Source organism: Salminus brasiliensis, chromosome 10 (assembly GCF_030463535.1).
Source record: "Salminus brasiliensis chromosome 10, fSalBra1.hap2, whole genome shotgun sequence".
NCBI lineage: Eukaryota > Metazoa > Chordata > Actinopteri > Characiformes > Bryconidae > Salminus > Salminus brasiliensis.
The window spans coordinates 32,540,529-32,559,078 of NC_132887.1; the positions used below are offsets into that span (position 1 = coordinate 32,540,529).

At 38.8% G+C, this 18,550-nt stretch overlaps 1 protein-coding gene across 4 annotated transcripts in view; it reads right to left on the reverse strand.

Moving 5' to 3' along the window:
• Nucleotides 1–5,565: 5,565 nt before the first annotated feature.
• fancm (FA complementation group M) overlaps nucleotides 5,566–18,550 on the reverse strand; it is a 65,118-nt gene continuing 52,133 nt past the window's right edge. For all 4 annotated transcript variants that reach the window (XM_072689868.1, XM_072689866.1, XM_072689867.1 and 1 more), the window contains exons 16-22: nucleotides 17,881–17,928; nucleotides 17,621–17,774; nucleotides 17,090–17,205; nucleotides 9,314–9,769; nucleotides 8,710–9,058; nucleotides 6,313–6,598; nucleotides 5,566–5,826 (exon numbers count right to left, since the gene is read on the reverse strand). In XM_072689868.1, the coding sequence (XP_072545969.1) occupies nucleotides 5,700–5,826; nucleotides 6,313–6,598; nucleotides 8,710–9,058; nucleotides 9,314–9,769; nucleotides 17,090–17,205; nucleotides 17,621–17,774; nucleotides 17,881–17,928 (1,536 nt within the window). In that variant the 3' untranslated portion in view covers nucleotides 5,566–5,699. The remainder of the gene's footprint in view (nucleotides 5,827–6,312; nucleotides 6,599–8,709; nucleotides 9,059–9,313; nucleotides 9,770–17,089; nucleotides 17,206–17,620; nucleotides 17,775–17,880; nucleotides 17,929–18,550) is intronic.

Consider the following 18,550-nt stretch of genomic DNA (forward strand, 5'->3'; position numbering starts at 1 on the left):
TCCCTGCAACGGCGCCCTCCTGCACAGGGCAGTGGACTCAAGCCCAAGACGCCTAGACCCTGTTCAAGTTAAGTGGTTGTGGTCATTGTTGTTTTTTTTCTTTTCAGGGTCGTAGTTGTGTTCATGTTTTCACCCCAGATGTATTTATGGTTCCTGTTTTTCAGCTCACCCTGTGGGGCCCGGGCCCCTGGCCGTGGTCACCCCAGCGGACCGCCGCTGGAGTCTGAAAACCATCAAATCAGTGTCTGTGCAGTGCTAAGAATAAGCCACCACCCAGATAATACCTGCTCTGTGGTTGTCTTGATAATTGAAGAACAGGATAATGGGAGCCTAACATATACAGGGAAACAAATATATAAAAGAACTTCATATAGCACTTCATATAGCTATTTCTTTAATAGCTATATGAATATGAATAGCTACACTTTTATAATAGCTATTTCATGACTTGTGTGTATGGTACATAGTCATGTGGGAAAAAAATGCACCCTCTTTTCTAGAGCTGTATTTAATTTAAAATCTCCTAAGGTGCAGGTTTTGATACATGAAACAATAAAATGTAAAAATGGTGTACTCTTAACATGACTACATATTGCAATAAAAAAAGGGACATCAAATGTAGAATAAATACACTTCTTTCTTTTTGAGACTGCATTCCTGCAACTAAAATCAAAACATGCCACACACTTAGTACAGTGCATGTTTCTTTTGCATATTAATTTAGCAATTCTCAAACATGAAAGTATACCAAAGACTCACATTCCTGGCTTTAGTTTAGTCAGTACATTTCCACATAAACATGACTCCAATTTGTAACAATTATAAGCTCCAACACAGACATAATTCTGAATATAGCTACACAGAATATGAATAGAATTAACAAAATATGGTAATGTTGAAATTATAGCTAGATTTAAAATCTGAGTTGTTAAGTATACATGTTCATTCAGAAAGTAAAATAACAAAAAATTGCAATACTTGTTAGGTTTTAGACTTTTAAACTTACCTGTCAGCATTTTTTACATATTTCTGCTCTTTTCCAAACTTCACTTTGATAAGCATCGCTTAACCTGAAAATGAAATACTACTACATGAGCTTAACAGGAGTTAACCTGCTAATAGTGGCTGCTTGAACAATTTTGGCGCAAAAAAAAACCTTTAAATGCTGGCAGCCAACACTGCAAAAATCTATATTTCATGTATTTCATGTGAATACAGAATGGCGCTCTGTATTTAAACTTACAGAGAAAAGACAATCGTTACACTATTAGAGTAAAAAAAACAATTACCTTTCAATTAACTCCAACTCGAGTTGTACATCAACAAGGACTCTCCAGTTGTACATCAACACATTTGTGTGTCAATACAACTCCATTAGTGTTAATGATATTTAATGCTGTCATTTTAACACTGCTTAATTTACTGTGCATCCTTCAATACTAAACTTTTTGTTTTACTTACTTATTTTGATGTAAAAGCCTGGAAAAAGCATCACCACCAAAAAATAAAAAATTAATAAAAAAAAAAAAAAAACTGTAAAAGTCACCTTTAGTCAAGGAGTTATTTTCATGCATTTATACTTCAGTATAAGTATACTTTAGTAACAGTAAAGGTTTACAAATGAGGAATATTTTGCTAGGTAATTAACATTACAAACACATTTGTAGAAGGCTAAATATTATGCTCTATTATATAGAACAGCATACAAAAATGCATGAATAAATAGGAAAATTTTATTTAGCTGTTTATTTGATTTTGTTAGCATAATAATAGGCCCATGGGTCAACATTAACTACCCAAAGTGGGTTTCTGCTTTGAAATCAAAGGTAGGTTTTAAGTTGATTTGCATGACAGTCTGGTGAGATAATTTGATACTAGTAATAATATATGTTATTAGTGCAATACTTTAACTCAGAAAACAGTAGAATGATGTATACTGTGTTCTCCCCTTTGTGGAGATTCACAACATGCACATTGATTTATCTCATTTACGAATTGTGCAGCATAATGCAAAAGTTACAAAAGCAGAAAAAAATTAGCTACAGCAAGCAGGGACTGAGTCTTGTTCAGGGGCAGCAACAGAAACAGTCCTGCCTAAAGAGATGAGTCAAGAAGAGGGTGATTTGACATTACAGGAAGGGTTTGTGGAGTAAAGAGCTGTTGATAAAATGATTTTGCAATTGCAAAAATAGCCACCATGCAATATCCTACAGATTCATCCCATGTTAAAACATTTCGCATCAGATGCAATGAGAGCTACATTGCTATGTGCTGCAGTGTAGGGCCCTTACAACCAGATATGGTTTTCCCCAAAAGTGCTGAAGGGTGGTAATTCCAAAAGCATTGGTTTTCTAGAAATTTAGAGTATTTTCCCAGTACTGATTCAGTGCATTGTTTAAATTTGGGTGTACCTGTAATATTGTAAGTAGCTCTGGTGTGCTAAATGCTATAAATGTCTATAGCATTATTATTTATGATACAGAGTGCCTGTCAATTACATTGGTTAAATGTATTATTCATTAATGTATGTACTTATTGACAAAATTAAATCATGAATAGTTTTAGTACTGTTTTATTTGCAAACATAATTTCCAAAAAGCTGGGTATGAACAATAAAAAATATATATAAAATATAATTATTAAATATTAATGCAATCAAATAACTATCAAACACTGACTTCACACTTTAATAGTGGCACATCCAGAAGGGATCATTATGCTTTTGTGAATAAAGAATATACTAAACTCTAAACTGTGTCTGTAGTGCCTTTCATAACTATATTTTCTGTTAATTTAATATTTGCGCATTACATATGTTAAATAGTTTTTATTTATAGATTTTATAAATATCTTTTAAAGAAACAGCATTTCAACCAAGTTCCACACAGCAATACAACTAACTGCTTATAGTGCACAAATGTCTCAATAATCATGCACAATACACAGTTTATTAATAACATTTTTTAAAATTGGAAATTCAATAAAATGAAATAATTAATAAAACCACTGAAACAGAGTGTTATTTAGTATGTATGCATATCTTTTGTTTTCTTAAAAATGTACAAGAGTAGGTTTCTTAATCAAAATTGTTACATTTTGAATTCAAAATCATTTCAGCTAGGTCATGTGCAACACAAATCGTGGTGTGGCACAGAATCACCTGCAATCATGCACAGCCTGTTTAACTAGCACTGGGAAAATAAAACTAACTTTAATCCTCTAATAATTGTCGTTTGTCTCAATGAATATGTAATGGTTATTGTTTACAAAAAACAGTTGAAAAGCAACAACAAAAAAACTGGAATCAAAAGTTTATACTAAATATTCTTAAGAATAACCTTAAACAACACAATATACAGTTCCCTCCATAATTATTGGCACCCCTGGTTAAGATGTGTTCTTTAGCTTCTAATAAATTGAGTTTTTTTTCTAAATCATATAGGACCACGATGGAAAAAAAGAGTAAAATCCAACCTTTAACTCAAGTGAATTTTAAGGGAGAAAAAAAATCCCTGACTAAGAAATAATTATTTTTCATAAAATCACCTGTTCCACAATTATTGGCACCCCTAACATTTCTTAGAAAATAAATGTAATTAAAGTATTTCTGTCAATTCTACAGTAGTTTACGAAGTTGATCAGAGTATGTAGGAACATTTAATTACTAATTCACAACTTCCTGTTTCCCTGGGGTATAAATATGACGTGACACAGAGGCCAATTCTCATGGGAAAGACAAAGGAACATACCATTCAAGTAAGGCAGATGTGTGTTGACCTCCACAAGTCAGGCAATGGCTACAAGAAAATAGCCACTCACCTACACCTGTCCATATCTACTGTCAGAGGAATTATTTAAAACAAGTTTAAAACAACTGGAACAGTGGTAAACAAGCCTGGACGAGGACGCACGTTTATTTTGCCACCACGCACAGTGAGGAGGATGATAAGGGAAATAAAAAGGTCTCCAAAGCTCACTGTTACAGAATTGCAACAAACGGTAGCTTCTTGGGGTCACAAAGTCTCCAAAACAACCATCAGGCGCTATCTGCATGCCAACAAGCTGTTTGGGAGGCATGCACGGAAAAAAACCTTTTCTCACTCACAATCATAAACGCAAACGTTTGGAGTTTGCTAAGCAGTACTGGAACTTCAACTGGGACCGTGTGCTTTGGTCAGATGAAACTAAGATAGAGCTTTTTGGCAACAAATGGTCTAAGTGGGTCTGGCGTAACACAAGAGCTGAGTATGCAGAAAAGCACCTCATGCCCACTGTGAAATATGGGGGAGGATCAGTGATGCTGTGGGCCTGTTTCTCTTCCAAAGGCCCTGGGAACCTTGTTAGGGTGCATGGCATCATGAATGCTTTGAAATACCAGGACATTTTAAAACAAAATCTGGTGGCTTCTGCCCAAAAGCTGAAGATGGGTTGTCACTGGGTCTTTCAGCAAGATAATGACCCAAAACATATGGCCAAATCTACACAGAAATGGTTCACCACACACAGAATCAAGCCTCCCATGGCCATCTCAGTCCCCAGACCTCAACCCCATTGAAAACCTGTGGGGTGAGCTGAAGAGGAGAGTGCAGAGGAGAGGACCCAGGTCGCTGGATGATTTAGAGAGATTGTGCAAAGAGGAATGGTCAAAGATCCCTCTATCTGTATTCTCCCATTTTGTGAAACATTATAAGAGAAGATTAGGTGCTGGGGTTGTACAAAGTATTAACATCAGGGGTGCCAATAATTGTGGCACACATGATTTGATGTTAAACAATTATTTCTTAATGTGGGATTTTTTTCCTACTGAATAAATTCACTTGAGTTAAAGGTTGGATTTTACTCTTTTTTCCATCGTGGTCCTATATTATTTAGAAAAAAACTCAATTTATTAGAAGCTAAAGAACACATCTTAACCAGGGGTGCCAATAATTATGGAGGGCACTGTAACTATAAGTAAATCAAACATCTGTGAAATCAAACTGTCCACCTAGGAAGCAACACTGATTGACAATCAATGTCACATGCTGTTGTGCAAATGGTCAGTAATGGTGTGGGGTGGCATTTCTTTAGAGGGCCGCACAGCCCTCCATGTGCTCGCCAGAGCCTGACTGCCATTAGGTACCGAGATGTGAGACCATATGCTGGTGCGGTTGGCCCTGGGTTCCTCATAATGCAGGACAATGCTAGACCTCATGTGGCTGGAGTGTGTCAGCAGTTCCTGCAAGATGAAGGCATTAAAGCTATGGACTGCCCCACCTAGAATTTGGGAGTGGAGAGGATGGAACGCCTGCCAGCAATCGTGACCTTAACCCCGTTTACATACACACACACACACACACACACACACACACACACACACACACACACACACACACACATACACATACACACATACATACATACATACACACACACTAGAATACTGGATCAGAACATCTCCAAAACAGCTGGAGTGGATTTTGAAGAGATGTGAAGTGTTAGCACAAGAATTTCCCTGGTGGCTCCACATTTGTATACAGCTGCACAGTTATATAGAAAGCACAGTCAAAAAAGCCAAAGACAAAACAAGATTAGAATGTTTTTATTGCTCATCTTACCTGCACATGTTTACATAACACACCACTTATTAGTTAACTTAGACATAACACAAAAATTTAGGCAGCTTACATGGATGAGGTAAAAATGTTTTGTTCAAAACATTACATGTTTTTCTTTGAAGTGTTGATTTTCATTACTGTGATGTCACATGGGTAGTGCAGACAGTGGTAAATCTCCTCAGCTCTACAGCGGCTTAGGCATGCACCTGCCTGCAGTGAATCCACAGAACTGGAAAAAGACAAATTTTGGTTAATACAAGCAACTCCAACACATAACCAATATAGAAAATGAGGTCACCTACATTTTTTTTTCCTCAAATTTGCTTTTATCAGCCACCCTAACAATGTCTTAGTGGACAGAAAAAGGTGCAATTTCCCCAAAAGTGTGCATTTTCTTTGCTTTAAATAAGATTTATGAGGGCTTACGAAACTTGAGGCAATCATTGTTATAGCACTGCTTATTTTAAACCAAATATGGTCAGAACAAAGAAGAAATGGAGTAAAAAACATTGCAGAGAATGTTAGAAGAAAAAAAACATTAATTTAAATGTAAAGTAACTTTGTTCTAATAAGCACATTTAAAAGTAAATCGGCTGCATCAGATTTCTCCAAACAGACTCGTTTTAACATGGAACATCAAATTTGATTTTGGTGTGTTTGGTGTGTTCTGACTTGATAATGGAAAGATTTGTGTGTAAAATACGGTTTGTAATACCTGCGCACCAGATGACCGACAGAGCTGAAGCTATGACACATGTAGAGGGCATTAATGTAAGTGACACAGGGTACTGTGAGGTAAAACTTTAGAGCTTGCTGTTGAGGACCTTTGACCTCCAAGGGCACAGAGATCGCCTTCCCTTTTCTGAGTTCCGCCTGGGCCAATTCTGCCAATAGTGCAGCAGTGTCCTCTGGACCCTGGCTTACCAGCAGCCGGATCCCTGCCCTTACCAGCCCAGTTACAGCGCTGTCGTAGTAAGGGCTGCGCTGAAAGAATTTTTCTCCTAAGAGTGAATGTAAAGAGCCATGAATAAATTAACTAAATAATGAATGAAGTAAAGAAGAATGAATAACAATTTCAATGCAAATTTATTATGGTTACATTATCTATCATGGTTATTAACATCTACCCCACTGAAAACCAAAACATGTATAACACTGTGGCAAAAGGTCTCAATAAGCCCACATAGTCTGTCACACTTCAGCAAAATAAAAGGCATGCTCCATTGAGTTGAGAACAGGTTTGAAACCAGTCCATTTTATGTTAATCAGTCGATGTATATCTACTTAAATTGTCTTCAGTATTCCAGGCCTTTCGGTGGTGCTGAGCTTGCCAGTGCATTCCTTCTTTTTAAAAGTGCTCGTTTTGGGGTTTTTTTCAGCCTAATGTAGTTTCTAGATGGTTAATGTGATATTATTTTGGTAAACATTATCTGCATCACTGTCACATCTAAATTGCTTTATTTATCTTTATTAACTAAATTACTTTCAAATCCATTGAGGTGGTGTCCAGAGGAAATATGTCAAAAACAACCATTGTTCAAATACTTTGTTCCTGTGGACTAAATGGCTTTTCTAGACTTAGTTTAATTGCATTCTTTTTATTAAATCCCTTAAATTAAAGCTGAAGGTCTAAACTAGCACATTCAAAAAGAGGCTAAATGTAAAAAAAAAAAGAAATAATAAAAATGGGTCACTGTCCAAATACTTACAAACCTGACAAAATGCATTCATATGCAATAATGGTAAATGAGAAACAGGACACTGCATCAAATGGCAAATTGCATCTATAAACTGATACTGGACAGAAATTATGGTATCCTTAACTTAATATTTTGTTGCACAGCCTTTTCAGGCAATCACTGCAATCAAACGATTCCTGTAACTGTCAAAGAGACTTCTGCACCTCTCAGCAGGTATTTTGGCCCACTCCTCATGAGAAAACTGCTCCAGTTGTCTCAGGTTTGAGGGGTGCCTTTTCCAGACTGCATGTTTCAGCTCCTTCCAAAGATGCTCAATAGGATTTAGGTCAGGGCTCATAGAAGGCCACAGAATAGTCCAATTGTTTTCCTCTTTCTTGGGTGTTTTCAGCTGTGCGTTTTGGGTCATTATCCTGTTGCAAAACCCATGACCTGCGACTGAGAACAAGCTTTCTGACACTGGGCAGCACATTTCTCCCTAGAATCCCTTGATAGGCTTGAGATTTCATTGTACCCTACACAGATTCAAAACACCCTGTGCAACAAAACAAAAAAAGTTAAGGATACCATCATTTCTGTCCAGGCCTGTTTCATGAGTTTTTTTTTTTTTTTTATTCTGTTGAAGCATTGCTGAAAAGCAATGTTTGACTTTCATTGGTTAATTTTAATAGAATTTTATTTATTATTACTTTTGTCAGATTCAAGTTATTTCTGTGACCATTGTGGGTTTTTCTTTTATTAACCGAGGGGTACCAACAATTTTGTCCACGTGTGTATGTAGTATTGGGCTCACATTGAGCTCGCTATTGGCTTGCTCACTTGGGCTCGGTAAAGCTTGACGTTAAGCTGTTTTGTGAAAACATCTGTTTATAGCATTATATAAATAAACATAAACCTAAAAAACCGTTTGGGTCTTCTTTTGGACTTTGGCAAAGTGGCTACACTTTCTAGTAACTTGTTTGAACAGATTTGTTTGAACAGATGTCTGCTTAACACTTATTCTTACCAAAAAATAACAGTTCAAATAAGCCATTGAAATCTTAAGATGGCCAAGACAATGTCAATTATGAGTATATTTAAACCACCAACCAGAACTGCATGTACCGTATGTACAGACACACTAAACAGTAGTGAGTACTGGCTTCCTGTTAAGTTCCACAATGACCACAATGTCTGATTTGGTTTAATTCTAGCGTATCTTATTCTGCTTAATTCTTAATGCCATTTTGCTCAGCTCACACATTATTAGTGCAAACTCCTAAGGTCACTAAGGTGGGCTTATTGAGCACTTTCTCACACAAAAACACAGCATATAAATATATGGATTCCAACCATACCATTTTAAAATCAGCTTTACCGTACATTTCAAACACCCTGCCACACCCATACTCTTTACAAAGGTGCGTTTAACTTACCAGGTTTAGTATGCTCTTTCTCCACAATAAAGCATACCCGATCAAATAAAGCCTGCAGGTTCTGTATCCTCTTTTGCAGCCGTTTTCGACTTTGAGGGCTTGCTACCTCAGACTCGCTCTGCCACTCCACTGCCATGCGGTTGCTCACAATGAAATCACAGTTCATCAAAGAGCAGACCTGCACTGCTACCCCATGCTTTAAGCGAAGAGCGGACACAACATCTGCACCACTGATGATGCAACGGCTGTCAACTAGAATACTCCCACAAGTCTCTGAATCAGCAGCTTGGATGTTTGAGTAAGCAAAAACTACAGGACCATCGGCCACAGAGGATGAAGAACTTTCTGCCTAAAGACATAAATTAAAATTATGTGAAATTTGGGCACACTGAACACATTGTCTATTGTTTCTTTAGGTCACTACTGTTGCTTTCCTAATAGCTCCTTGCTGTCTTTACCAAGCACCATTTTTAACATTTTAACGTACCAATTGTATATATAAAAAATATATTAAATTGTATATTGTGTGTGTGTGTGTATATATATATATATATATATATATATATATATATATATATATATATATTTGGCTTTCATGCCTTACCTGAATTTTGTCAGCAGAAGTGGAAGGAGGTTCCTGAAAATCCCATTTTTCAGACAACTTTTGTCGCATCCTCTCCTTTTGGTGTTGCATAGCCTGCTTTGTGCACCCCTTTACAATAGGGGACGTTTTAGACCCTGTTTCAGTTGGTCTTTCAGAAACTGGGGCTTTCAAAGTGTATAGCCTCTTTATCTTCGTCCCTCTAGTCTTCTCTTCATCGTCACTAGAATCCTCCACTCGGATGATTCTAGAGCGCTTGATTTTCCGGGGCATCTCTGTCCCAGCCTGTCTGAGTTGAACTCTGCGTCGTGTAGCATACATTCTCCTCCCATCTATGTATGTGTCTTCTGGGCTGATCACTACTCCAATGTCTTCATCCTCATCAAAACTACTAACTTCATCTTCACTGCCACTGACCACAAAGCTGTCTTCCACATCAGTCTCATCCTGCTCAGGAACCTAAGTAAATAAAAGTGGGAGCTGATTATCTGCATATCCTCTTTTTCTTTGGATCTCATTTCGTCACTTGCAGCAAGAGAAACTGAGTTTAGTACTTGTTAACTTGTATATATTTGGCTTTTGGGTAAAACTTCAGAATAAACATAAATGCACTCTAACCTTTAAAGGTGAATTAAATGTAACCTTCTCTAAACTTTTTAATGCATATGTCCAACTGTTCAATGTTTCAGTACTTTTTGCACAACAGCAAAATTCACAGGTGTTTGATTCATTAATAGACCAATACATGTCCTGGTTCTAATGTAATTGGTATCTAAACAGTCCCCCTGAGACCAAGACAACACCTAACAATTGATCAACATCGTCTTGCATGAGCCAGGTAGCCCTTAGACTGGACGAAGGAACAGTCAGCCTCAGTGCTGTTCACTGATAAAATCTGATTCACGCTGTCGAGCAATGATGTTGGAGACGTCAAGTAGAACGCAAGGCATCAGTCACTGAGTTAATATATTGACATTATTGTTGTGTTATACCCACCACTGTTGTTGGCTTTTGTTTCAATACATTTTTGAGATGAGGAATTCACCATTGCATGCTTCTACTTCTACTGATATATTGCTGTAGTGTGACCTTTTTACCTTTTTACCTTTTTACACTTTTTACGTTATGTCAATTTTGCCCCGAAAGCCAAATATCCCCAACATATATATATATATACATATATATACATATATACACACACACACACACACACACACACACACACACACACACACACACACCACCTTTGGGACAAAGACATTTTCCTTTGATCAAAAAAAATATATAGCATCTCTAATATAGTAACCCTAAATTCAAAAGCATGTGCAATAGAAACTTGGATAAGACCTGATTAATATTTGGCACTGAATAAAGTCATCCCTGCAGGCTACAGTTATGTACAGGTCTGATATTATCAGCCATTATTGTAGAACAAAGGCTGGAAGCCTTCTGCCCACGTCCACAGCTAGAACTAAAGAAAATTATTTCCTCTGCAAATTGTACAATCTATGCACTCAATCCAACTCCCTCAAAAATACTGAAAGAAATACCCCTAATAATAATCAGACCTCTTTAACAATAGTACATTCACCCCTTAGCTTAGGGCATGTACCCAAAACAAACAAACAAAAAAAACAAAAAACAAAAAACACTAATCTTGATCCTAGTGTACTGTCTAGTGTACTGCCCGGAGGAGACGCTACAGCCCGGAGGAGACGCTACAAGCCCGCTCTTCCTTCTGTAGTCATGGGGAATGTGAGGTCGCTCCCCAATAAGATGGACGAGCTGGCTACACTAATGCGACATCAGAGGGAATACCGGGAGTGCAGCATCATGGTGTTTACAGAGACCTGGCTAACCACGCTGACTCCAGACACGCCCGTATCTGTGGAAGGATTTCACCTCAGTCGGGCGGACAGGACGGAGGAGAGCGGTAAGAGGAAGGGAGGCGGACTGGCAGTATTTGTGAATGATAGATGGTGTAACCCTGGGCACATCACTATTAAGGAACAAATCTGCTGTAAGAACATTGAACTGTTAGCCGTTAGCATGAGGCCGTACTATCTGCCGAGGGAATTCTCACACGTTATCATGATAGCTGCGTACGTCCCCCCCTCTGCTAACGCTGACTCGGCTTGTGATGTCCTGCACTCAGCTGTGTGCAGGCTGCAGACACAGCACCTGCAGGCCCTCCTTCTTATCTCCGGAGACTTCAACCATGCTTCTCCATCCTCCACTCTGTCCACCTTCACCTAGTATGTAACCTGCCACACCAGAGACATGAAAACACTGGACCTGTTTTTTGCCAACACAAAGGAGGCATACAACTCGTCACCTCTCCCTCCCCTTGGAAGATCTGATCACAGTCTGGTTCATCTTCTGCCTGTGTACAAACCCATTGTACATAGGGAACCAGCTGTCACCCGTACAGTGAAGAAATGGTCTAAGGAGTCTGAGGAGGCTCTGAAGGACTGCTTCGAAACAACGGTGTGGGAAGAACTGTGTGATCCTAATGGGGAGGACATTGACAATCTCACTCACTGCATCACGGACTACGTCAACTTCTGTGTGGATAACACCGTGCCCACCAAGACTGTTCTGTGTTTTTCCAACAACAAGCCATGGATTAATCCAGATATAAAGGCTCTCCTAAAAGCCAAAAAGAGGGCCTTCAGATCTGGTGACAAGGATGAGCTGAAAGCTGTGCAGAGGGAACTGAGAAGGAAGATCAGGGAGGGGAAAGCCAGCTACAAGAGGAAGCTGGAGGAACAGTTGCAGCAGAACAACGTCAGGGGAGTGTGGAAAGGCCTTCAAACCATTTCTGGCCACACAAAGTCCAACTCCCAGGTGGCGGGGGACCAGAAGTGGGTGAATGATCTCAATCTATTTTTCAACAGATTTGATCAATCAGCCCCCACACAGACACCCCTGCTGTATCCCCACTCAGCAGCACTACCATCATGCTGCCCTCCCCCTTCTTCTTCTCTCAGAACTTTTGGCTCACAATCATCACCATCATCATCCCCTAATGGCTCATCGTCTGGCAGCATCAACCACCCATTCACACATTCCAGCACCCAGCCCCCCTGCTCCAACATGTCCTTCACAACAACCCAGGTGAGAAATGAGCTGAGGAAGATCAAGGCAAAGAAAGCTACAGGTCCTGATGGAATCAGTGCCAGGCTCCTCAAGTCCTGCGCTGATCAGCTGTGTAGGGTAGTTGAGCATATGTTCAACATGAGCCTGAAACTGGGAAGAGTACCACAGCTGTGGAAAACATCTTGTGTGGTACCTGTGCCCAAAACACAGCACCCAAAGGACCTAAACAGCTACAGGCCGGTGGCACTGACTTCCCATCTGATGAAGTCACTGGAGAGGCTGGTCCTCAACCACATCCGCCCTCTGGTGAGCCCATCCATGGACCCTCTTCAGTTCGCCTACCAGCCTGGTGTCGGGGTGGATGATGCTGTCATCTATCTTCTACACAGAGCTCTTTCTCACCTGGAGAAGCCCGGCAGCACTGTGAGGATCACCTTCTTCGATTTCTCCAGTGCTTTTAACACCATACAGCCAGGGCTTCTAAAGGACAAGTTGGGACATTGTGGAGTGGACAGTCACCTGTCAAACTGGATACTGGACTACCTCACCAACTGACCACAGTATGTGAGGGCACGGGACGGTGTCTCTGACTTGGTGGTCAGCAGCACAGGAGCCCCTCAAGGAACGGTCTTGGCACCGTTCCTCTTCACCCTGTACACTGCTGACTTCATGTACAGCTCACCGACCTGTCACCTCCAGAAGTTCTCTGATGACTCAGCGATCGTCGGCCTCATATCCAATGGGGAGGACAGCGAGTACAGAGAACTTATTCAGGACTTTGTGGACTGGTGTCTGCAGAACCACTTTCAGATAAACGCTGGAAAGACTAAAGAACTGGTGGTGGATTTCCGCAGGTGCAGACACCCCCCTCCATCAGTGAACATCCAGGGTATGAACATCGAGAGTGTGGACTCTTATAAATACCTGGGTGTTCATCTGAACAACAAACTGGACTGGTCAGTCAACACTGCTGCACTCTACAAGAAAGGCCAGAGCAGACTCTACCTGCTGAGGAGATTGAGGTCCTTTGGAGTGCAGTGAGCACTCCTGAGGACGTTCTTCGACACAGTGGTGGCATCTGCCATCTTTTATGGAGTGGTCTGCTGGGGCAGTAGCATCTCGACGGCAGATAAGAAGAGACTGGACAAAGAGAGGGCCGGCTCTGTCCTGGGGTGCTTCTTAGACCTAGTGCAGGTGGTGGGAGACAGGAGGATGACAGCCAAGCTGGCATCCATGCTGGAGAACAGCTCCCACCCCATGCATGAGACTCTGGCAGCACTGGGCAGCTCCTTTAGCAACAGGCTGCTTCACCCCAAGTGTGTGAAGAAGCGGTATCGCAGGTCCTTTGTTCCTGCTGCCGTCAGACTGCACAACCAGCACTGCTCCCAGCGGACCACATACACACACACTTAACTACACACATGTTCACATGTTCAGGGAATACTATGTGCAATATCCCCCCCCCCTCCCATGTGCAATTAAGAGTCTTGTGCTGTAAATAATATTGTTATTGCTCTTTTAATTTTTAATTCTTATTTATATTATGTATATAGTGTAAATTATTTATCCAAATTTTTGTAACTGAGTGTCTTGCTATCCCTTTCTGCTGTTACACTGGGAATTTCCCCACTGCGGGACTAATAAAGGACTATCTTATCTTATATCTTATCTTATCTTATCACAGACCCATTTGAACCCTTTCTGCTGTTACCCGAGTAAGAATGACATGTATGAGAAATTCCAATTCTGATCCCATCACACCACTGAGGTGAAGGTTACAAATGATCTTTTTACCTGTGAGGCTACATATCTTTATTACCTCTACTCAACCTCAGTGTAGGCTTTGATACAATAGATCACACCATTCTCTTAGAAAGGTAAGAGAACATTGTTGGAATCACAGGAACAGCCCTATCGTGGTTCAAATCATATCTAACCAAATGTTATCAGTTCATAAAGGTAAAAGATTTATCTTGAAATTATAGAGTCGTCAGACACACTCTGATACTGCTCAACATTCTCTTCTCTCTATATAATTCTCTTCTCTCCTGCCCAATGACCCTGTTAAAACCTAAATGGACCCTTAACTATCTGCTACTATTAACATTACCACTATTAACTATCATTACTCTTACAATCACTGCCATGACTATTAAGTTATACTACACCATGACTATTATATTATGATCAGAGCAGTTCAACAGTACAGATGGTTTGGTAATTTCATTGGTATCAATCATTTATAAATAGTTCTGACCAGAGGAAGATGGGACCCCCTTGAGTCTTGATTCCTCCCAAGGTTTTTTCCTCCAGCTCAGAGGGAGTTTTCCATTGCCACTGTCGCCTTTGGCTTGCTTACTGGGGGTCTTAGATTTTTCATGTCTTTTTATGTTATTTCTTTTTCTTTTTTTCTGTCTTTTACTAATGACTGATTATATAAAGCTGCTTTGTGACAAAAACAGTTGTAAAAAGCGATATACAAATAAATTTGACTTGACTTGACTTTATTAAAAAATCATGTGAAAAGAGTCGGCGAGCTCTGGAGGACAAGATACTCAGTTTGGAACAGCAACATAAACATACACCTAACCAAAACAATTGGAACCAATTGGCTAAAGCAAGAACACAGTTTAACCTCCATTACACAGATGATATAAAGAACCTTTTTTTAACATGTATTTAAACATAATACATTACCAGATTCAAGATCAAGATATGGAGCAGCTAATGTGCACAGAGCTCTTAATATCATAGACCATCTTAGTAGAAACTCAGATCCTGCCCTCATTGTTTCCCTTGATGCTGAAAAAGCCTGACGGGGTCCAGTGGGATTGTTTGCTGTATTGGAGAACGCTAATCTGGAACCAATTTTTATTAATCTCATTAAATCACTTTACTCCTGTCCTGCTGCCATAGTTAGTACTAACAGCTTTCTTTCTGATATGTTTCCAGTGGGCAGAGGTTGTCGACAGGGGTCCCCACTCTTCTTTTTTTTCTCTTAGAAATCGAACCCTTAGTTCAGTCAATCAGATGTAATGAACTTTCTAGCACTAAGATTGGCGTAGATCATCACTATATTTATTTATGCAGATGTCCTCTTGCACCTATCTAACCCAGAGGCTTCTATTAAAGTTGTCTTCAATATGATATCTAAATATCGTATGGTGTCTGGTTACAAAATGAACAATAGTAAATCACTGGCCCTACCAATGAATATCTCCTTTTCAAATCACTAATGCAGGATTCAGATATCTTTGTTTGTTTATCATATCTAAGATTACCCACCAGTTTGGGGCAAAATTGAAAAAGAGTTACGTGTGGGGTTCTCTCCCCAATTCACTCTTTGGCTGAATTAACATAATAAAAACGAACATTCTACACAGACTTAATTATTATTTTGAAACTCTTTCTTGTTACATCCCATCTGACTTATAAGAATATAAATGCTAGTATAACAGAGTAAATCTGGAATAGAAAGAAACCCTGAATCATGTCCTCAAAACGTACTAAACCAAAAGAACTGGGAGGTGCTTCTCTTCCTAATTTCAAACTTTACTTCTGGTCAGCACAAATTAAACATGACATCTTGGTTTTTGGACAGATTTGATTCCAGATGGGTTGGAATTGAGTCTTCCTCTTGCAAGCCAATTGAGTTAGAATTTCGTCCGTTCATGAGTTCTACAGAAAAATGTTAAAATCTAATAGATAGATACATAATTTATGACACACTTCTGGCTTGAAAGGATGTTAGACAATATTTGAAAATCCCAAATCATCTCTCATTGTACTCTCCAATTTCTTTAGGTTTTCCTTTCTATTAAATTGAACAATGACATATGAAACAATATTTATGAGAAAATAATTCCTAAATGTACCTCGGTAAATATTCAAGAGCAGAATTTCAAACTTCTTCAAATATTTTACCTAACTCCAAAATGTCTCCATAAGAGAAGGCACCTACACTTTGACCTAAATGCAATACTGATTAAGATATACTTATGCATATGTTTTGGGAATGTACAAAAATTAAAACATTTTGGAGAGGAGTTCATCAAGCTGTTGGAGATATTGGACCCAAAGCTTCGTCTTCTGAACCACATTGTGTGTGTGTGTGCGTTTGCTTTGTATGTTTCAATCTCTATAAAAGTAAATAAATATACAAAAAAGTACCCTTCATTGCTATTTCCCAAGGATCATGGTGCCAAAAAGTGGGCACTGTGTACAAAAGTCCTGTAATTTCAACAGAGTGAAACCCTTAAATCAGGACAGGAGTGTGCATTTTAATAATGCCTGATTGTTTTGATTAGAAAATGTAAGCTGTTAACCATCTCAAGGCAAAATGTGTCTTTGTCCCAAAGATTATGGAGGGCTTGCATTGAAATCAATCAATCCTGCCCAGTATCCATTAGCATAGCAAATGTGTACAGGCAATGTAAATCCTTAAGCCTTGATACCAAACGCTGATCCTTGTGTTTAAAAGAAAACACATTTGTTTACAGCAATCCATACCCAGGCAACACACTGATTAGATACTGCATCAGGATCTTTTGCCTTTATTACTTACTATTAAATTCACATCAGGCTTTTTTCTCACAGTAGATGTATTCATTATTATACTACACATCACATTTGGCTTATACTTTTTTTGTTGTTTTGTTTTTGATGTTGAAGTGTACTAACCTGTGAGAAGATGTCCTCTGGTTCTCTGTTGTGTAGAGCCTTATATACCAATTTAAACTTGTTTGAGATTGCAGGGCTCTTCACAGACTTCAGATAAAATCCTTGCATCTCAGAATCTAGAAACAAGAACGTTAGAGGTTTCAATATTATGCACCCTGTATCATTCCCAGATAATATCCCATCCAAAAACAATTCCTGAATACGTTTATATGGATTAGGTTGTTAGTAAAACAGTTTAAATCAAAATGTGTAAATGTAATTCCTAACTTAAAAAGATATGGCTTTTAGGTTGGAAGTCTCATGCATACACAACTTTAAAGTTGCATACATGTCCATGTTATATCAAGATATGATATAATGCCATCACATGGATAAAAACCCGATGACTCATTCAGCATGCCAGTGTTTCATAAACAAAACTGTTCTACAAAAATAAAAGCAATACAATAAATACTTTCTTCCAGCTCCATTTAGCAATTTTTACATTATAGTCTCCACTGGCATTAAGGTCTATCAAGGTCTTTATCTTACCATTAAGGCCTTGAGAGAACTGGGTGGTATCCACTACAAATCCCTGCAAAGACTGGTCTTCTACTTCATCACATTCATCAGAGGAGCCAGTGCCTCCTTCAGAGAGCTCTGCCTCCATATCCAGGAACTGCCTCCCCTCGCTGTGCATTGCCTTCTGGAGGATGAAAGTAGTATATTACTAATCTGGGCACTCTTGCTGCAAAAGTCATAAATCAGACTCAATTTTTTTACTCTCTTTTGACTTAAAAAATAAAGCTAACCTGAGTAAAATGTGAAAAATGAGACTCCTCATCATGGCAGATTTTTGCCTAATAATAAAGTAAATGTAAGTACATCATATATAGAATTACCACAATCAGAGTGAGTCAACAGACAATCAATAGGCAGGCTGTTTTGCGTTCATGTAATTAAGAAATGTTTCACAATATACATAAACCCAAAAAGGTCTACTAGTTTTTTTGCTGACTCCATAATTACAGTAAACTAAAACATAACTGTTACAATTTGTTAAAAATAAAAGATGAAATATCTCAGAATGAAAAATACACTAGCACACATATGATATTGAAAACAATTAACTGTGCAGAGCAATGCCCACTGTACAAAGAGGAAGGGCAGCGTGGACCTTGGTGGCAAAATTAGCTCTTGGCACATGGAAATTATAATTACCTTACAATTTAATTTCCATTTAGAGTATTTACATTGCACTGAACGAAACTGTTTTCCATGTGCTGTGTTTAAATTATCTGTTTTACATGACTACAGTTTTGGCTAGCCTATTATTTTTTGTCCTACCCAAATAGGCACAGCATGTAAATCCATACTCCCAATTCATGTAGCATAAAAACAAACAAAAAAAACAACATTACTTCTGTTTACATAACTGCACAATAAAAAAAAAAGTATTTCTTTTGGTACTAAGCAGTCCTT